The sequence below is a fragment of the Oryzias latipes genome, chromosome 12 (genome assembly GCF_002234675.1).
Source record: "Oryzias latipes chromosome 12, ASM223467v1".
Lineage (NCBI taxonomy): Eukaryota > Metazoa > Chordata > Actinopteri > Beloniformes > Adrianichthyidae > Oryzias > Oryzias latipes.
In genome coordinates, this window is record NC_019870.2 from 3,816,619 (window position 1) to 3,837,847 (window position 21,229).

The 21,229-nt window shown below is 45.3% G+C and overlaps 1 protein-coding gene across 1 annotated transcript in view; it reads left to right on the forward strand.

Moving 5' to 3' along the window:
• Positions 1 to 21,023, forward strand: part of jmy (junction mediating and regulatory protein, p53 cofactor) — a 33,651-nt gene extending 12,628 nt beyond the window's left edge. The window contains exons 2-10 of the mRNA XM_011481464.2: positions 167 to 340; positions 15,047 to 15,197; positions 15,340 to 15,509; positions 17,433 to 17,598; positions 17,679 to 17,869; positions 17,948 to 18,016; positions 18,121 to 18,216; positions 18,333 to 18,789; positions 18,858 to 21,023. Coding sequence (XP_011479766.1) covers positions 167 to 340; positions 15,047 to 15,197; positions 15,340 to 15,509; positions 17,433 to 17,598; positions 17,679 to 17,869; positions 17,948 to 18,016; positions 18,121 to 18,216; positions 18,333 to 18,789; positions 18,858 to 19,177 — 1,794 coding nt within the window. The 3' untranslated portion in view covers positions 19,178 to 21,023. The remainder of the gene's footprint in view (positions 1 to 166; positions 341 to 15,046; positions 15,198 to 15,339; positions 15,510 to 17,432; positions 17,599 to 17,678; positions 17,870 to 17,947; positions 18,017 to 18,120; positions 18,217 to 18,332; positions 18,790 to 18,857) is intronic.
• The last annotated feature ends 206 nt before the right edge of the window (positions 21,024 to 21,229 follow it).

The window sequence follows — 21,229 nt, forward strand, 5'->3', positions numbered from 1 at the left end:
AAACGCCAATAATAGAAAATCTATTTGTGATGAAGATAAAGATGGACTGGAATTGAAAATCCTCGCTCCACAGTCATTCATAGAAATGATCTTGAGGAGTTCCCTTAAAAATGTGTCTGTTGTTAAGTTTTCTCTATTTTATTGTATTTTTGTCTCTGCCCATCAGGTGTTGGACAAGCACAGGGCCATGGACAGCATGGTGGATCTGCTGCAGGTCTACCCCGAGGAGGACGCCGCCTTCGGCGAGCTCCTGGAAGCCACCACTCAGCTCTACCACTACCTGCTCCAGCCCTTCAGAGACATCAGGGAGGTGGCGACTTTGCGGCGGCAGCAGATTAAGGTGAAACACTGAGGCGCACAGAAACGAAGGCCATCTGTCCAAGCGCTTTATTTAAGTCGGTTTAGGCCTCACTGGACTGTGTGGCCGTCTCTTTGCAGGAGGGAGCTTAGCGGCTACGTTGCTGGGTTCTGGTTGGTTTGGCGTCCTGAGTGTTGTTACTGGAGCCCGCTGTTGTGGTACTGACATCAGTTTCCCCGTCTTGTGTGGTACTGATGATGGCATAGTAAAGGATCTGCCAGTGAAGCTCTCTTTTTTATTTTTTTTGTTCCCCTCTCGCCAAGAGCAGATTACCCAGCAGCCTTAGTGTTATTACAGCAGCCTCTAAAGCCCTCAGTGATTCTGCAGCCTCAGCACTCCTCTCAGTGTACTTTTCTCCCAAGACCACCAGGGGGGTTTGATTTCGTACATCGTTTGCAAACTGCAGTTCTGAGAAGAATAGCAAATGTCTGAGTTGTGCTAAATATTAACATTTTAAGCGGACACTACAGATGCAGTTAGTCTGACGCACCTGATTAAGGGGCCAATGCCACGCAAAATCAACTTTTATGAGCTTTTAAGTTTACCAAAGTGCAAAGCCCTGCTCTCTGAGCACCAGCCCCTCCCAACACACAAAAACCGGTGGGTCCTCACATTGTGATGTCACAAAGTGAGGAACAGCCCCTTCCAGGAAGAGTGCGCTGCCAGCACCGCCCCCGGTTTAAAACTCACTTTCTCAAAAACACTTTCCGTTGACATGCACAACATGCACATCTATCTCTGCCAAAGTTCAGACATGGTTTGTTTTTTTGTTGCATAACCCTAAAGGCAGACTGTCCACTTTGAAAAGCGATGTTTACTAATCCTAACAACAAAATATCTTCATCCTGGTCTCCTTTTCCGTTCATTCTGCTGCCGTTCAGTCATTATGGTATTTTAACACGCGTGTGGCGTGTGCTGCTCTGGGAGGGCCAGACGGGGACTTCAGTACTTTATGGTTTACGAAACGTCCTGGACAGAAAAATGGTAGCTCTGACTGTGTGTGCGTTTCCTGGCTTTCTCTATGAAGCTTCGCTCACATCAGCCTCTGCAACACGCGTTCAAGTGACCACTTCCACTGAAAAGTCCACGTCAACACGCATAAATGCATGTTTCAGGCTTCCACGTGTCGCCATGCATGTTTACAACCATTTCCTGGCTCGATGTACAAAATGCACAGACACTGAATGTGCGTTTAAAGTGAAACCAGTTGCACTTTGATCAATCGGGGACTTAGATTTGTAAGTTACGTTTGGACGACGTCCCTTTTCCCTTACGGAGGCATCATGGAGGAGAACTTAGCCGGGGTTTGTGCCCGGCTGGAATGACATGACACAAGGCTTTCATTTATCAGAATAAAGCTGTGAAAGAAAGGGAAAAAAACCTGGAACAAGATCTGCACCGCTTCAACATTTGGAAACAAGCCTCTTCCAACTGTAGGTGGCTGACGTGTGCTAGTATCTGGTAGCGACAGTCCAATGTGAACACCATGTGCTGAAAGCGCGTCACATGCCCGGTGTGAACGTAACTTAAGGCTTAAAGCGGTCATTGTGGCCTTCTGCTGCTGCGTGAGAAAAGATACCTGACAAAAGACGCATTTTTGTTTTTGTAATCAGTCTCTACACAATTGTTTGTAAACTATAAAGCTGGATGTTTGTACAACCAGGCAGTTTATTATAAATGAAGGTTGTTCCAAATTGCCTTTGTAAAATGTTGCGGTTGAATAATAAAGCCCCAGCATAGGTGCCCTGAAATAAGAGTGGTCTTTCTTATGGTGAATCAATATAGATTTGGTTTGACGGTCGCTACACCCAGTGCTTCAGCTCAACCTGCTGATTATTTAAAGGTATCACTGTAAGACAACTGGACGAAAGATTGTAATGTTGGCAGAAAATGACATCACTGAACTGTAGAATGTCCAAAACTGGAGGAACAGCACTTGATCAAACCACTGACTGTATATGAGAACTGGACTGAGTCAACCCCCCCCCCCCGCTGGCGTTTTAAACAGGAAGTACCAGCTGGCTCCAAGAAGCCAAAATCCCGTAGACATCTACAGAAAAATAAACAGCTGTTCCTCAGTCATTTAATTGGTCAGCAGAACCATTCTTGATCTGATGCCTTTTTTAAACATCTTCTTGGTAATCCTCATTTAAAAAATATATCATACATATGTATATATATATATATATTTTGTGGTGTTTAACTTCTAAACTGGGCAATCAGGGGCTTCGATTGAAAGTAAGGAGGTGCCTGCTGGCGGCCACGTCCAACGATCCAAACGTTTGACAGATTTTCCAGAGCGCACTTTCAAGTGGAACGGCTGTAGACTACCAACAAGCTCAGTCCTGATTGGTGAGAATGGTTGCCATGGAAACATTGAGTTAGACCAATTCTGATCATTCCCTGCTTACTGACGTTGGCTTGGTCCAAACATGGCGGTGTCTGTAACGTGAAAAACGGCAACTGAATGGACAAACTTGATTTTAAGACTTTTGTTTTTTAATGGGCTTCAATCCAGAAGTCAAAGGGTTGCTGATTGCTTAAATATTGAGAATTAAGAAGGTTTAGAAAATTCTAAGAGGGAGAACTTGTTTAAGGGTTAAACTTTAACATTTCTTTAACAGAACAACAATGCTGTTGACTCCAGGGAGCAGTCAATTCTTCTGTTCAAATGAGCAGTCAAACATGGCAGGGGAAGTTTGAGGATTTGGGCTTGCTGTGCAGCTTCAGGACCTGACTACCTGGAAGGTAAACCCTAAGCTCCTCCCCTTGCCGGACGCCATCTGTCAGGGGGCTAAAGCTCGAATGAAAATGGGTCAAACATCCCAGCAGTGATCCCAGACACGGCAGCAAATCCCCAGCAGAATAGCTGAAAAATAATCGATCATCATCATAAGCCTGTCGCCTCTGCCGACGTGCCGCTTTGCTGCTGCCAGCTTCAGCATTATGCTCTGCTTGCTGTTTTTAAAAACATTCTTGGTCCTTATGGGATCCAAAAAATGTTCATTTTGAACTATTTTTATCAGATTTTGTGGAGAAAATGGAGAAATCTTTTTAATCCTTAGTATTAAAAACTAAATATTTCTGTTTAGATGACCAGAACACTCCAGTGTGTCTAAACGGTCCTTTGTAATCATGAGTGTCAGTCTTTATTAATGCCAAAGCAAACCTTTTTTTTTCCCTTTTGTTGTGTAAAACATTTAGTCATTAACATAAGTTTGAACACTTTTTTTATACGAGTAGTATGTCAAAAACAAATTTTACTATCAGTTTCTTCATATTTACTGAAATCCTGTAATTAGGTTTGATTCATAATAGATTCAGAAACATCTGGAATGAGTCACTCTGAAAATAACAAGGTCACCTGAAGGTCAGTCTGGTCACTAAAATGAAAAAAAACTTTTTTCCATTCAGCTTCTTTGATATATAGCTCTGAAGTTTTTCTGATCTTATGGACCGAAACATGAAGCTGATCAAGCTCATGTGTTGATGAGACAACTCTGAGAAGGCCTTCCTGGCCCAAACCCCAAAAACTCCCAGAATGCACCTTAACTGCTTTGGTTTACAGATGAGCTCACGGCTGACTATGATTCAGTAGCAATCAGTCCTCCAGCAACCTTCCCTTCTGTGTGAATGAAGTTTTTTTTTTGTTTCTACAAGCTCTGCCAGATGTGAGCGAATATGTCACATTTCTTCTCATCTGCTGTGAGGGTCTTTGTTCCAGACGCGTCTTTTTGTTCAGTTGGATGCGGAAAAAGCTTGAAGTCTCAGGATTTTACAAACAAGAAATTTTTTTTTTTATCTTTAAAAAAACAAGAAACCCTTATATGGTTTCAATCAGGGCTGCCCCAACTGGTTCTTTAGATGTACCACCCTGTTCTGCAGCTTTTCCCTGCACTTTCTTACCTGGATCAGGTGTCTTCAGTCTGTCAGAATAAAGAGACATAATGAGTCAGCAGAGAGATCTGCAAAACAGGAACAGTCCGCGGTTACATGGGCAAAATATCTTGATCCGATCAATGGTCGGATTAATATTCAACCGTGCACATGGGATCAGAAAAACCTTTTCTGATTAGAACAAACGTTCACATGGCTCTCCTTTTCGGTCCGAATAAATCGTTTGGGCATACGCAGTAGTGTTGAAAATACCGTAAAAGGAAATGAGTCCCACAGTTAACAAACCTTGCTCTCATATACATTTATGCAGCAGCTCGGTAATACGAGACGATCTTCCAAACGTGCTTTTAATATAATGAATATTGTAAAGCGCCTGTTTGCTCATCGTTTTATTTTTAATCCGTGTGGTCCGTGCTTTTTTTGTGGAAGAAGAACGGAGCTCCCAGGAGAGGCTAACACACGCGCTAACAACATTAGCCTTAGATGAACATAAACTCATGCGGAATATGCCGCAATCTGCAGCTTGGCTGCACGTAAATGTGTGGGAACAACATCAGCCTTTATTTTGTCGGGACACGACTGGAAACACAAATCCACGTGATTGTTTGAACAGTTTCTAAGGACTGAGCGACATTCTGCTTTGAAAAGTTCACACACCGCCCCAAAGCCGCTGTATGAGCTGGAAGTCCGAGCTCTGCTCTGACACACGGTTCTCCTGCGTCCGGCAGCCGCTAACCCAGAGCGGCGGGACGGATCACAGTCCAAGTCTCCCACACATAACAAAACAACAAAACGCACACCTAGCAAAGCAACCTCCCTCCCCTCAAACACAAAGTTATCAATCCAGCTGCTCTGCTCAGAGACACAGTTCGCTCGGCCCACCGGCGCCCGAGCGTGGACCGCGCAGGGTCAAGACGTCACGGAATGCCCCTTTCCCGCACCCCCCTCGTGAGGGGTGTAAGACAGGGGAGAGGCGAAGAGCCAGCGGGGCGAGGGCGAAGCGGCGCTTCGCACTGGGCCTCCGCATAGCAGCCGGTCGGTCCTGTTTGAGCTCCAAAGCTTCTCTGTAGTAAAACACCGTCTATGCATGACGGTAGTGACACACGATCGGAATGAACCGTTTACATGAACAACAATCGGATCAACAATCGGCATAACCAACCTATCTCGATCGGAAAGAAATTTTGATCTGAACGAGTCTGATCGGGGCAGACTATTCCGACCGGCGTGTTTACATGACACATTTTTCTTCCGATCAGGCATTCTTTCCGATGACTTTTGCCCATGTAAACGCAGCTTCTAGATCTTCAGAACCAGCCACGGGTGCTGCAGGTTTTTGGGTTGTCCGGCCCGTGGGGGGGGGGGGGGGGGGGGGGGGGGGGGGGTCATAGAGGGGGGGGGGTGTCTTGCAGTTCCCTTGAGGCTCAAGGGACAATCGCAAAACGTACCATTGTTGTTGTCCGCGTGATAAGTGTTAAGTGCTCATAAGGCTAATGGAAGTTGAATGCATTGATGACGTAAGGATAACGCTGTTGTACGATGCCCTTACGCCATATTCTAGTTATAATTAAGGTTTGCATAGTGGCCTCACTGATCCCACAGAAATGATGCACGGAATACGCAAGTCCACACAAACTACACTCTGTGTAATCTTCTCATTTCTATCTGTCAGGCTGCACATAAGGAGTGCACACTTAGTCTGTAGGGTTTGGGGGGGGGTTTGAAAGAAAGAGAAATCTGTACGACACCTTACTTACCCTCACGTGTTGATTGAGTGTTTACTTCGACCCGTCACACGACCCCTTCAGGACCCACAGAAAAAATGTGCATGGACATTTTCTCTCGCTGAGCCGTCTACGACCTTGATATTTCTCGCAGGTTACCTGTTTGCCATGTAAAGGTTTGCCCATTTTTCTTTACCCCCAGACATCTTGTATCCACCCGTAGGGGCAGCTGTGACTAAGGCTTTAATGAAAGGGAAAAACTAGACAGGATATTTGTCGTTTGGAGCTTTCCCGGTGAACGGTGTTTCTCTTGTCCTTCTGTAAACCACATTCCTCAAGCCGCACGCTCATCCAGCAGCACTGTCATTACCAACACAAACATCTGTGCCTCTGTGTTTGGAACTGTCCATTATGACGGCGGCATGACCGGGACCCAACAGCATCGCTGACGTTTCTGTTTCATCAGAGGTCCAGAAAACCTCCAAAACGCACGAGTGAGTCACGCGTTTGGCCTGTGTGCTATGTTACAGTGAACTCAAACACCCAAGTTTATTTTTAGTCCGCCCCAAAGAGCTTCATGTAAACATCCAGCTGCCAGAAGTGCTAGTTAATGCACTAAATCTGGATTAACCCCCAGCTTTAAGTGGTTCCCTGTACAGCGGTTTTCACTGCTGCTCGCTACAGCCCCCTTCCCCATTGTCAATAACAACATTTATGAGGTCCCAAAATGTACTTTTGGAAATTTGTATTATTTTTTTGCTCCCAGTAGTTTTAAGAAAGGATGTATTTCATCCTGACAATCTTTTCCTTCGAAGAAAACCATTCCCCTAGACATAGTTTCCCATAATTCCCTAGTGTTGTGGTTTCCTCTCCTAAGGATAAACTCCGTTTGACTCTTCCAGCTCTACCACCTGCTCCCCTCAGGGCGATCCTACGGCTGAAAACAAAGCTGCATGCAAATGAATGAGCTGCCAATGCGGCTCTGGGGGCTGTTCCCCCTCAAACTGATGAGTCAGGAAGGAGAGGAAGTTTGGATTTAGGACACAGCGCTTTTTTTCCTTTTATTTACATGCAGTTTGCATCCCCCTCATGGGCGGGGCGAAGAAGACCAGAACCGCCTCTCGTCCTTGCTGTAGAAGTGAGTAAAGCAGCGGGATTATCTGACCTCTGCATTCATGACGGAGAAATCTGTCGTTAAAATAAAACAAAACACAGAAAATGAGGGAATCTTGAAGGTTTTCAGGCGACTTCTGTGTGATTTGCAGACTGAAATGAAAGCTTGTGGCATTAAATCAGATCTGGATGGGTTTCCTTCCTGAACTGCATTGTTGCTTCACTTTACCCAAATCTGGGAACCGTGAAGAGAAAAGATTTGAATGTTTACAGATGTTCACCAGGGACGCAGCAATTCTCTTTCCCCACAGTTCTGTTCAAACCTCTATTTTTGCCTCACACCTTGGTGTTGGTTCCATTTGAAACCTGATACTTGCACAATTTTCCTTTTTTTTTCTATTTCCATTTTATTCTATTCTAATTTGTGTATTACAAACATTGACTGTATATCAGAACTGTACAGATTGCCCCCCCCTCCCCCCAGTTCTCCAAACAGGAAGTGGCAATGGCAGATTTCGCCATGCTAACGTTTGCCGTTTGGACAAACACATATCTTCTAAATGTCCTGTTATTACTGTTATGATTATTATTAAGGGCCTGCTCCCTCATAATTTTTTTAATCCGTGCGGTCAGTACTTTTTTATTGGCTGCAAGGACCGTAAAGAAGGGTTAGCATTAGGCTAATAGGTGCTAAAAACATTAGCCGTGGGGGAACTTAAAACTCCGTGCGGGCAATGCCGCAATGAGCATCTTGGATGTAAACATGTGGGAATTACATCAGCCTTTATTTTGTCTGGACACCACTGGAAACACATTCATAGGATGGTTTAGAGTTTCTCAGATCTGCGTAGCAGCACTTCCGCCATCGGCGATCTGGCTGCCGGTCCGAAGACGAAGCTAGTCTTGGAAGAGTTTCGACGAAGGCGGAAATGCTGCTACGTAGTCCTGAGAAGCTGTGTACAATCATCAGGAGTTCACAACCATCACAAAGCCCTCTCCTCAGCCGCTAACACAAAGCTACACTGCTCCTAGCATGTCTGTGTCTGTTAGCATCCGGACACACGGAGATAGCACTGACGTCATCGCCCCGCCTCCCCTCTGGAAATGCTAAGTGGAATTGATATATGCGACAGTGTTCGCAGGGTGGATGTTAAAATGAAAATGCAATCCCCTCTTTGCATTTTCATTTTAATTATGACACACAATAAGCGGTTTTTAAGTAGAAATGAAAAAGCATTTTGAAGTATTGATTTTTCATTTTAATTTTGAGTCATTTGAAAATGAAAAAGCATTTCTGTTAATCCATTTTAATGGTCAAATCAGACATTTCTAAACGAAATAAATTTGCTACACATTTATCAGAGAACTTTTTGAAAATGAAATGTCAAATACCACTTTCGTTATCATTTTAATTAAGTGACTGAATAAGCGGCGTTGAAGAAAAAAATGAAAAAGCATTTGGGTGGATTGCTTTTTCATTTTAATGTTGAGTCAAAAAATGCAGCTTCATTTTGAAAATGAAAAAGAATTTTTGGTTTTGACTTTTATTTTTAATTATGCTAAACAAATGCTTCCATACCAAGAAGCCATAATCCCAAAGGTTGTGTCAAAATTTCTTCTCTACTCACTACTTGGTAGGGCTGGGTGGATAAACTCGATTAATCGATCTGAATCGATCCATAACAGTAGGGATCGTTTTTTTATGCCTTTTACTTTTCTGGTGACCTTTAAAACAATTATGGTGTATAACAGTAAAACTGCAAATAGTTTACAAAACACAATCTGAAGGTTCGTGGAACATCATTGATACTCTAATAAACTTCCAGTGTCATTTTAACAATAATTTCCCATAGGACAGCTAATGCTAACGTATAATAGAATTTCCCATAGGACGGCTAATGCTAATTTATAATGGAATTCCTCATAGGACGGCTAATGTTAACGTATAATAAAATTTCCCATAGGACGGCTAATGCTAATTTATAATGGAATTCCTCATAGGACGGCTAATGTTAACGTATAATAAAATTTCCCATAACAGTAGGGATCGTTTTTTTATGCCTTTTACTTTTCTGGTGACCTTTAAAACAATTATGGTGTATAACAGTAAAACTGCAAATAGTTTACAAAACACAATCTGAAGGTTCGTGGAACATCATTGATACTCTAATAAACTTCCAGTGTCATTTTAACAATAATTTCCCATAGGACAGCTAATGCTAACGTATAATAGAATTTCCCATAGGACGGCTAATGCTAATTTATAATGGAATTCCTCATAGGACGGCTAATGTTAACGTATAATAAAATTTCCCATAACAGTAGGGATCGTTTTTTTATGCCTTTTACTTTTCTGGTGACCTTTAAAACAATTATGGTGTATAACAGTAAAACTGCAAATAGTTTACAAAACACAATCTGAAGGTTCGTGGCACATCATTGATACTCTAATAAACTTCCAGTGTCATTTTAACAATAATTCCTCATAGGACGGCTAATGTATAATAGAATTTCCCATAGGACGGCTAATGCTAACTTATAATGGAATTCCTCATAGGACGGCTAATGTTAACGTATAATAACATTTCCCATAGGACGGCTAATGCTAACTTATAATGGAATTCCTCATAGGACGGCTAATGTTAACGTATAATAAAATTTCCCATAGGACGGATAATGCCAACTTATAATGGAATTTCTCATGGGACGGCTAATGCTAACTTATAATGGAATTTCTCATGGGACGGCTAATGCTAACTTATAATGGAATTCCTCATAGGACGGCTAATGCTAACTTATAATGGAATTCCTCATAGGACGGCTAATGCTAACTTATAATGGAATTCCTCATAGGACGGCTAATGCTAACGTATAATAATATTTCTCATAGGATGGATAATGCTAAGGCTTGTTCGACCTAAACATGCATTTCTGACTAAATAAACAGCTTTATAGACTCACAGGCAGGAATTTTCCAAACTCTTTTAACGAAACAGTTTATTAGAAGTTACTACTTGTGGTCTAAAGCACTTGTTGCTCAATCTACTGGAACACAGTGTAATGCGCCATCTAGTGGCGAAAGTGAAATAACCTCCAGGAGGATTAGAGCATTTATTTTTGTAATACCTTTACAATATTAAAGATCTGCCCATTTTTGTTGGAGTTTCTCCGTTTGAATTGCTTTTAAAATTCAGGCTACTGGATAGTCCCTCTCTATAGTTTTTAGTAGTTAGGGAATAGAGAGGGAAGGTGGACACAACTATAGATTTCCATAGAGAAATAAACAGCTGTTAATCATTTTATTGGTCAGAATAACAATTTATGCTCTGCTACCTCTTCTTTTTTTAACATGTTCTTGATAATCCTCATTTTATTTAGTTACTCAAGTTATAAACTGACCAATCAGATGCCTCAATAAAAGAAGCCCCAACCTCCAGCATTTCAAATGTTTGATTGACAGATTCTCATGAGCTCGCTTTCAAGTAGTAGGGTTGTGGCCTTCCAACAAGCTCACTCCTGATTGGTGAGAGCGGTTGACTCAGACCAATCAGTGCTTACAGACAATGTCTCCCTCCAACATGGCGGCTTCCATATCGCGGAAAAATGGCGACTGAATTGACTTCATTTGCTGGAAGTAAACAGAACCCCCCCCCCTTTTTTTTTAATTGTATTTTATTTTTAGAAAAAAAATCTAATTTGTTGATGAGCGAGTAACAACCCTTTCAGTTGACTCATACTAAGCCTGGTGTAATAATCAGTAAGACTTCTTAAATTTACCACCACATGTGTTTGACATCTTCAATCTAAACATACTGGTGTGTAGTAGGGATGCTACGATTCCCTTTCCCCACGATTCGGTTCAGTGGTTTCATAAAGGACATGTTGAATGGCCCTGTAACGGTAAATATTCCTCTGGATCCTTGAGTTTCTGTTCAAGTCTCCGTCAGTCAGGTCATCTCACTGATCCACAGCCCGTCCGGCTGACGGGGATCCCTGCTGTGTTTCACGGTCATGTTGCCTGTGGGGTCAGAGGTCAGCCATGAATTAAATATGTTGTTGCTGTGGCACACTAAGATCTGGTTTCTGCTGCACAAGGACAACGCGTTCCCACGGCAACGGCTGTCACGGTGACCCCCTGCTGCTTCTGCCTCCGCCCGTCAGGCAAATTATTATACAAATGTTTAAAAAGTTGTTATAAGGATGCAGCCGTTGTGCAACTGTTGTTGGATTGTGTTGCTAAGTGTTGTTCGGTGCATTAAAACACTTTTTTTCCTGAAATAAATCAGCAAGAATGTTACATAAATAAGAAGGGAATTGCAAAAAGAGGGGTAAATTAAACTCCTCTTGCGGTACTTGGCAGGTTTGTTTACATAAACTCCTTTTCTTACGTTTGAATCTAGACGAGAAACACTTTGGGTAACTGTCATTTTGAGTTCTAAAATGTCTGTGTAGGAATGGATTACTCGTAGTTTTCATTTGAAGGACGGATGTTCTTCATGCTACTTTTGTTTTCTCAGTCTGGACTGGGTTTGATGGGCTTTTCTGATCTGTTATAAAGAGAACCAAAAAACAGTTTATTATTCTAAAAATGTTTAGGAATTTACCCAGGTTTGCTCAGCGTCTTGTTCTGAAGGCCGGGGCGGCGTTTGCGTTATCTCAGCTGTTGACCACCAGAGTTTGTGGCACCTCTTTAGGACGCGTCTGTGTTTCCTCATCATCCGCGGTCAGACAGAGCCGACTCAGCAGGTCTCCTTCATTTCTACAGATGAACTATTTCATGAAAATGTTGGGTTGGCTCTGCCATAGAAAAGTGTCTATGAAACAGAGGGTGGCCATACAATACCCGCATAGAGGAGCTAGCACTAATTTGAAATGAAAACGTTATTTAAATATCCTACAAGCATTTCTATAGAACATTTTCTAAATATTCAATGTAGAAACCTTTTTGCTAAAAAGGTTATTTAGACAATCAAACCGATGGAGGAGCAGAGAAGGAGCAGTTTGTCCAAAACTGAACTCCTGGGGTTTGATGTTTACGTTCAGCAGCATCAGACTCAATGACTAGAAAATGTAAAATTCTATTAAAAATGATGTGCAGCTACCTGTGCACGCTCTTCTGTATCTATGCTCCTCTGTGCACGCTGCAATGACATTGTTATGCAGGAATCCAATCCAACTTTATTCTTCTTTTTAGTTTCAGTAACATCCTTTTTTTTTTTGCATCCATGTGGAGTTTCTACTGTCTGTGATGGCTGGACTCCCCCACATGCTCCTGCAGTGTGTCACTGTTTGCTCTGTAATGGTCATGAACTCGTTCTCCGTCTGTGGACTTGGCCCGGAGCGGCTCAGGTCCAGGACTTTAATCCAGACTAAATGCTGATGTGGGGAAAGGCAGATGCTTTTGCTCCCATAGGCATCAGGGCGGCGTCTTGGCTTGAAAGCGGCTCCAAAGCAGCTTTCTGCTGCTAAACTGGATTCTTTCTTCCTTAACCGCTGGAAGGTTTGGAGACCAAGTTATCTCGTGGAGTAAATCAAACTTCCTTTTTCTTCTTATCGCTGTCTGCATGAAGCCCGTACTCAGCTCAGACATTAAGGGTTAGATGAGACTTCGCTTTGGGATGCTGCTGTTTGTCCTCGCTAAAGAAAACCCTGAAGCATCACTAGGACAAAATTGAGGTTTTCATATCGCAGTTAACATCTGCATTCATGAATCACTTTGAAACCCCCCCCCCCCCCCCGACGGCCCGTATCCACCCGGAGGGGCAGTTGTGACGAAGACTTGAGCTTCATCGTGTAAAAAGGTGAAGAAATCTTTATCCTGATAAAAGACTTTGATTAAATGCAAGAAACTGATGAAACAAATGATATTTTTTTGTTTTTAAGCTAATAAATAAGATTTGTGTGAATCTAAAATGTAATGAATTTATGCATCACTCTTCCTCATTTCAGTAACTATCAATAAAAGCTTATTTAAGCTGATAAAAGAGACGTAAGAGACGTTTTTTAAAGTTGCATTCAAAGCAACAAAAAAAAACAGGATCAACGTGGTTAAAGGGCCTCAGATCTTAGACTAAATAATCATGTTGAATTATGGGAAATGTAGTCATTAAAAAAAATGAAATGAGCAGCCAGTGTTGCAGAGGAGGATTTGGGGGAAATGAACTAAATGGCTTCAAACCATTAGTTTGTTTTGAACTGTTGAAGGTTGAACTGTTTATGTGGAGCTCTGCTTTGCATAAAACCAGTCGGACAGAATTCAGGAGATGCAGACAAAGAGGAGGCGGCGCCGGTCCGTTCACGCCGCTCGCCGTCATTCTAAAACCAGCGCTGACAGACTTTGCTGCTCGTCGGGGAACTTTTCCTTCCTCCTCTTCCTGAGTGGATCTAGCGTCACTCCGGACTTTGTTGCCCCCCCCCCCCCCCCTTTCCAGTTTAACCACAGCCTGTGCTTGCAGCTCACGTGCGCACGCTCACGAGCCCCGACTGATCACAGTCGGGACCTCTGCGGGTTTTGTGGGTGATGGCCGTTGTTCGTTTTGGAGCGAAAAGCACCAGTGTGTAAGGGGTCAAAGCCGCACAGGGCTTCAGTCCAGACGGCGTACATTATGTTCTTCATGCTGGATTTGGGGTGGGGGTGTGTGTGTGTGTGGGGGGGGGGGGGGTAATTTACATGGCGTTCAGGTTCTATACTCTCCATTTTCTTTAAACCTGATGAAAAATGACAAACTGAGTCCAGATTATTTGCTTCTCATCTGTTTGTGTTTTAGCTGCAGGACTGACAAACATCACTGCCATCTGGTGGAGCGTCCTGGTACTGCAGGGCACAGCTGGGACGCATGTTAGAAACTTCAAATTAAAAAGTATTTTTAAATGTTATGCTGTTACTTTACTTTAGATATGCCTAGAAAAAACAAATCAAATTAACATCAAATTATTTAAGGCGAACACATTCAAACACATCTATATTAATAATTCTAATTAATTTGGAAGTTAGATTTTGTTACGATTTGTTCACCTTTAAAACTTTATTTGAAACGTAACGTTCACAGAGTGAGGCTGCACTAAATCTGTAAGTTGATTCATGTCTGAGAAAACTAAAAATATGTTTATACTATACATATTTCCTATATTATTATTTATCACACAATCGGGATTGCTGTCAAATGTTTGCACTTTTTTAGGGATGTTTTGACAAACTAAAGTCAAAAACATAATTTGGGGTTTTTATCCGAATTCCCTTCAACTTTACATCTGCAAAAGTCAGTTTGTAGAGTGAAAATTAGTTTAAATTATGTTTTTGAAATGTTCAAGTATCAATAAATAAGAAGTGAATGTTTTAAATAAAAGGAAAGAATGATCCTTTTCATTGTTTTTGCTTTTTCACAGTTTATAGATTATTTTTATTTATTTGATGTCTTCAAAACTTTTTTTTAATGGACAAAGCTCTGACTTTTAGCTCTCTATGATGCAAATGAATGTGATGATTGTAACCGATTATATTAGTGAAAAAACCTGTGACTCTGTTTGTCTCCTGGCCGTTTTCAACACGGAGGTCTGAGAAAGTGGAGGCCGCTTTCTTTGACTTGATGCTTTTATTTTGTAACCGTTTAGTTTCACAATAAGCAGATATCCAGTTGATTTTTTTGGATAAAATTCACTTTGTTTTTGCGGTAAATTCGTTTTTTGAGATTTCTTCAAAAGGTATTTTGCATTAAAGCAAATCCAGAATCCCACTTTGCTGAGCCCGTGCACGTGCACATAAAACAGAAGTGTGCATGTTTCTACTCGAGAGTCTCAGGATTTCCCTGATGGTCAGACTGCATCACAGTGATTCATCTCTGTGTTTGTGGATCACATACCGGTTTTTCCCACGGGCCTCAAACGTGCCGCCCGCTGGCAGCAGAAGCCGAAAGGCTCGTCTTTCCGCGTTCTAACCAGCGCTTCTCCCGCTCAGATCTCCCTGGAGACGGAGCGCCTGGGTCCTCGCCGCGTGGAGAGCCTGAAGAAGGAGGACGAAGAGTGGCAGAGGAAAGCCGGCGCCGCCGTCCTGTCCATTCAAGACCTGACGGTCAAGTTCTTTGAGACCACCACCCGAGCTCTGAAAGGTAAACGGCACCGAGCGCTCGTCCTGATGCTCTTCTGCTGAAACGCTCCCACTTTGACCTTTTGGTTGTTGTTGGTGTCGGTTCTGGAGCTCCACACCGTCCCAGTCTGGCCTGAAGGAGAACGTCTCTCTCTGTGTTGCAGCGTTATACGAGCGAATGCGAGCGGATCAGAGGAAGTTTGGGAAGTCGGCGTGGGCTGCAGCGGTGGAGCGCATGGAGCGTCTGCAGTACGCCGTTTCCAAGGAAACGCTGCAGCTCATGAGAGCCAAAGAAATCAGCCTGGAGCAGAAAAAACACGGCCTGAAGGAGGAGGTGAGCAGACCCGCAGGTGACACTCGCCGTGGTCGCTCACAGGACTTCCTGTGGAGGATCTGCTCAACCCTCAACAGACTGAAGTCCACCCATGCAGACGTGACCCCACATCATGCAGACGCGACCCCACATCACGCAGACGCGACCCCACATCATGCAGACGCGACCCCACATCATGCAGACGTGACCCCACATCATGCAGACGCGACCCCACATCATGCAGACGCGACCCCACATCATGCAGACGCGACCCCACATCATGCAGACGCGACCCCACATCATGCAGACGCGACCCCCCACATCATGCAGACGCGACCCCCCACATCATGCAGACGCGACCCCCCACATCATGCAGACGCGACCCCACATCATGCAGACGCGACCCCCCACATCATGCAGACGCGACCCCACATCATGCAGACGCGACCCCCACATCATGCAGACGCGACCCCACATCATGCAGACGCGACCCCACATCATGCAGACGCGACCCCACATCATGCAGACGCGACCCCACATCATGCAGACGCGACCCCACATCATGCAGACGCGACCCCACATCATGCAGACGCGACCCCACATCATGCAGACGCGACCCCACATCATGCAGACATGACCCCACATCATGCAGACGCGACCCCACATCATGCAGACGCGACCCCACATCATGCAGACGCGACCCCACATCATGCAGACGTGACCCCCCCACATCATGCAGACGTGACCCCCCCCACATCATGCAGACGTGACCCCCCCACATCATGCAGACGCGACCCCACATCATGCAGACGCGACCCCACATCATGCAGACGCGACCCCACATCATGCAGACGCCACCCCACATCATGCAGACGCGACCCCACATCATGCAGACGCGACCCCACATCATGCAGACGCGACCCCACATCATGCAGACGCGACCCCACATCAAGCAGACGCGACCCCACATCATGCAGACGCGACCCCACATCATGCAGACGCGACCCCACATCATGCAGACCCGACCCCACATCATGCAGACGCGACCCCACATCATGCAGACGCGACCCCACATCATGCAGACGCGACCCCACATCAAGCAGACGCGACCCCACATCATGCAGACGCGACCCCACATCATGCAGACGCGACCCCACATCATGCAGACCCGACCCCACATCATGCAGACGCGACCCCACATCATGCAGACGCGACCCCACATCATGCAGACGCGACCCCACATCATGCAGACGCGACCCCACATCAGTGTCCAAATTTAACGGAAGGTTTCACAAAAGTTTGGAGATTCTTGGTTTAGAACATGAGAGTTCTGATGTATTCCTTAGAACTTTTTGTCGTTTCGTGGAGCTTCGTCTTGCTTTATGGACGCCTTTTCATGTCTCTGCAACTTTGCTTTGTTTGTGGATTTAAACTTTTTTTTTGTCTCTATACGTTTGATCTTTGTTACACAACATTAAAACTATTTGACTTCTATTTTTGCTTTAAAAAACAAGGAAAAAATTCACTTTTGGATTCTTTGCTTTCAGTTTTCATCTCAATTTATAATTTCAGTTCAGAGTTTTCTTTTTCAGAGTTGATCCTTTTTTATGTGGGGGCGGAGCTTTACACTCATTGGTTCTTGGGACATGATTGACATCGGGTAACGGAGGTTATGGTGATGACATTTCCACTCCAGAAGGATGACACAGGAGACGCAGTTTGAAAGAGGAAGTGATGTCACCATAACTTCTGTCAATTATGTCCATAGAACCAATGGGTGTGAAGCTCCGCCCCCCACATATCATTAGGATCAACTCTGATAAGGAAAACTCTGAATTGAAATTATAAAGAGAGGGTTTGTTGACATGTTTTTACCAGGAAATCTCTTTTCTCCGCTTAAAGCTCGGCTGCACTCTTTAGTAGGTTTTTCTTGGCGGTTTTCAGATGCAGAGTCTGCAGGGCGGGGACGGCGCCATGCTGCGGCTGGACCAGCTGGAGGCGCTGTACTACGAACTGCAGCTGCAGCTGTACGACATTCAGGCCGAAGTGCTGCGCTGCGAGGAGCTGCTGCTGACTGCGCAGCTTCAGAGTCTGCGCAGGCAGATGAGCGGTAAGCTCCGCCTTCGTGCCTCAGAGAAAGCCTTGCCTCAAAGAAAAAAAACAAACCCTTCTGATCCGACATTTCCACAGAGTACCGGGACGAGGTGGTGTACTACGACGCCTTTGAGAGCCCCGACGCCATGAAGGGCGTGGAGGACCCCGGCCCGCCGCCGTCACACCAGAGAGAAGAAGAACTGAGCGCGCTCCAGCAGAGGGCGCGGCAGCTGGAGGCCCGCAGAGGCCGCATCACATCCAAGAAGGTCTATCTCAAAAACAAGAAGGTGAGCCGCCGCATTGACGGCCCCGAGGCCTTCCTGCAGACGGCCGCACTGGTTCACGCCGCTTCTGTTCCTCATTAGGAAATCTGCATCGACAAACACAAGCAGAAGACGCTGCAGCGGCGAGGAAGCAGCGCCTGTGCGCAGCAGGTCAGACGTCCCGCAGGAAAACGCTCCGTAAAAATGTCGATGTCAGAAGATAAAGGAAACGACGACGTCATCAGCAGGAGCCTGAAGGCTTTTCTGTGTTTTAGGAGGAGGAGGAGGAGGAAGAGGATGAAGCCGAGCGAAACGCCAGAGTGAGTCAGGACAGACGGAAGACTCTGGACAGACTCCGCAGCCTCAAACAGGTGAAAGCTCAGCCGGTTCGGGGAAGGGCTGGACCCCCCTCTGGACCTGTATGGGGGGGTTGACCCGTGGAGGGTTTGGGGGTCACCCATTGACTCTCCTGTCTCCTCCCCCTCAGCGTTATCCAGGTCAGGTCACGCTGAGGTCCGGTCGGCTGAGGCGGGCGGCGCCGAGCATGCAGGCCGTCAGCGTTCAGACCGACTCCATGTCGGACCTCCCAGAACTCTCTGCTCCTCTGGCGGGCTGCTGCGCCTCTTTGCCGCCCGTCGACCTGCAAAGCTGCGCCGTCCCCCCTCCCTTCCTGTCGCTGCCTCCTCTTCCAGCTCCTTCATCTGCTGTCCGGCTGGATTCCCCTCCGCCCCCGCCCCCTCCTCCGCCGCTTCCCCCTCCTCCTCTGCTTCCTCCCCCGGAGACGGCGTCCTGCAGCCCGGTGCGTCAGCAGAGGAGCGAGTCCGAAGTGGCGCCGCTGCCTCTGGCTCCTTTCTGCCCGCGGTTCTTTGACAGCAGCCAGCTGATGACGGCGAGGAAGAAGCTGAGGAAGACCGCCTCCCTGGATTCGTCGCAGTGGAGACGAGGTCAGGAGAGCCTCGGCGCTCAGAACGTCCGTGTCTGCCGTACGCCTAAACGTCTGCTCTGTCCGCAGCGAGCTCGCCGATGGACGAGGTGCTGGCGTCGCTCAAGCGCGGCAGTTTCCACCTGAGGAAGGCGGAGCTCCGCGTCCTGGGCCCCGACCCGGACGATGACAGCAACAACATCCTGGCTCAGATCCGCCAGGGCGTCCGGCTGAAGAAGGTGCGCAGCCGCCCCGAGCAGCAGCAGCAGCAGCGCCTCCCCAAGAGCTTCCCGCACTCGGCCGACGCGCTGACCCGCAGCATCCACGAGGCGCTGAGGAGGATCAAGGAGGCGTCGCCGGAGTCGGAGTCGGAGGACGAGGGCCTCCCCTGCACCGACTGGGAAAACTGAGGTGACGCCGTCAGACCCGAAACTTTTACGGAGCCAAAACGAAGAGAAAAGGAGCAGAACAGACAAACCCGGGTCACCTTGGTGCAATTTCAACGAAGACGCTTCGTTTTTGTTGTGTGTTTTTTGTTTTAATACGTGTTCTTTGACCACTGGTCTTTCTGTGTTGGAGGACGACTCCAACCTCTGCTGCGTCAGAGCCGACTGTAGCTCGCCGCCACGTTTTTACAAAGTGAGCGTTCTCTCGCCTCAGTCTCCACTTCAACCATTTACTGTACGCGCTGCAGCGCTGCGACACCTTCAACAGTGCCTGTCGATCTAAAAACTCGAAGTGGCTGCAGAGGTCTTCGGTTTGAACACTGGGAAGCAGACTTTTCACTCTCGTCTGTGCAGATGGCGCCAACGCCGCCTCAGTATTTTATGAGCAACCCGTCCAGGTTCCAGCTGTCAGTCACTCAGAGGGATGATCGGAGCGTGCACGTTTCACAGAACCATGTGTAGAAACAAATCCTGAAAGAACGTTCGGGTTTTTCTTCAGAAAAAAATGACCCGATTGAATCTGAAGAGGCTCTGAACACATATTTATAGGGAGAAAGGGATCGCTCTACCTTCACTGCCCTCTGCTGGCAGCTGCCATCCATTACGCCTGAAAACACAGTAAATGTGATGTTTTGTTGATTTTGTGGAGCTTGTTTGCTGCCCCCCCTTGTGTGTTCTGGAGTTTAGTTTTAAATGCGTGTTGTTTTGAGAATTTTCTTTCTTTCTTTTTTAAACCATTACATCTTTCCGTCTTCTTTTATTTTAACGTTTGTTTTAGTAAATGTGATTCCAGGAGTGAAAGAATTTCAGCTCAGATGAGCATCAAACGCAGATTTCTCTTATTGGAAACGAAACGTTTCATCACAGCTGGCAGAGATTTTTCAGTCATCAACTCAGAACTTTGAAAGTTCCTCGCATACGACAGAAATCAGAGCAAAAATTCGTGTTTTTTTTTCCTTTCACGTTTAGCTGCTTCCTGTGGAAAAACCACCAACGGTTTTCTCCTCCTGGGGGGGTTTTCAGCAGCTTCCTTCAAATTGTATCCCATAAATCAAAACCTTTGTAAACTTTTTTCTTTACACAAATGAGAGGGGGGGGGGACAGGAATTAAGGAACTTCAGGCATGAACGTTGCTGAAAAGTTTCAAATCAAACATTTCTCTTTCTTAAAATTGACCGAAAAAGAAAATAACTGATTTATTTACAAATATGAAGAGCAAAAATGTCGGGTAAAATAAAAGAGCTCTATGCCTCAGTCCTTAACTCTCCACCTCCTCTAAGGACTCCTCCAGGATGACCGTTAGCTTTCATTGGGAAGATTCTCATTTCAAACCAGTCGCTTACGGTTTAGTTGCAGGATTTTTTGTGATTTTGCTGTTTACGCCTTTTTCTGCTCAGCTATGCTAACCGTAGCACCGCCCGCTACCTGAGCGGCGAGCTGCGGCTCCTGGCCTTCCCGTCATTGTCGTACAGTTTTCCCGCCGCCGTTCCTTCTTATGCATGTGACCGGTTCCCGGACAGGACTCGTCACGCCGTACGTGCAATAACGAAGATGGAAGAAAAGTCATTTTTAGGAATTGTACTGTAATGAGATGTAAATCATGAAAAATGTATCCGCATGCCTAAATGTATTGAAGTATTTATTAAAACTTCATATTTTAAAGATTTTTTTTAAAGCGTACAAATACAAATGTACTTTATATATAAACTTTGTTTTCCTATCATGACATTCCTCTTTGCTTTCTATATCTTATATTTATAATGGTTTTTCTTTCAAAATAAAAGCTCAAAATGTTGGAGTTTTTTTTAAAGAGGATTCTAGAGCTTCATTCATTCAACTGTTAAAAACCACTGACTGTATCTTAGAACTGGACTGAGTGACCCCGCCCCCTGGTGTTCCAAACAGGAAGTGGCTCTAATAAGTCAAAATACCATAGACACCTATAGAGACATAAACATCTGTCAATCAGTCATTCTATTGGTCAGAAGAAACATTTTTGATCTGATACTTTTGTTC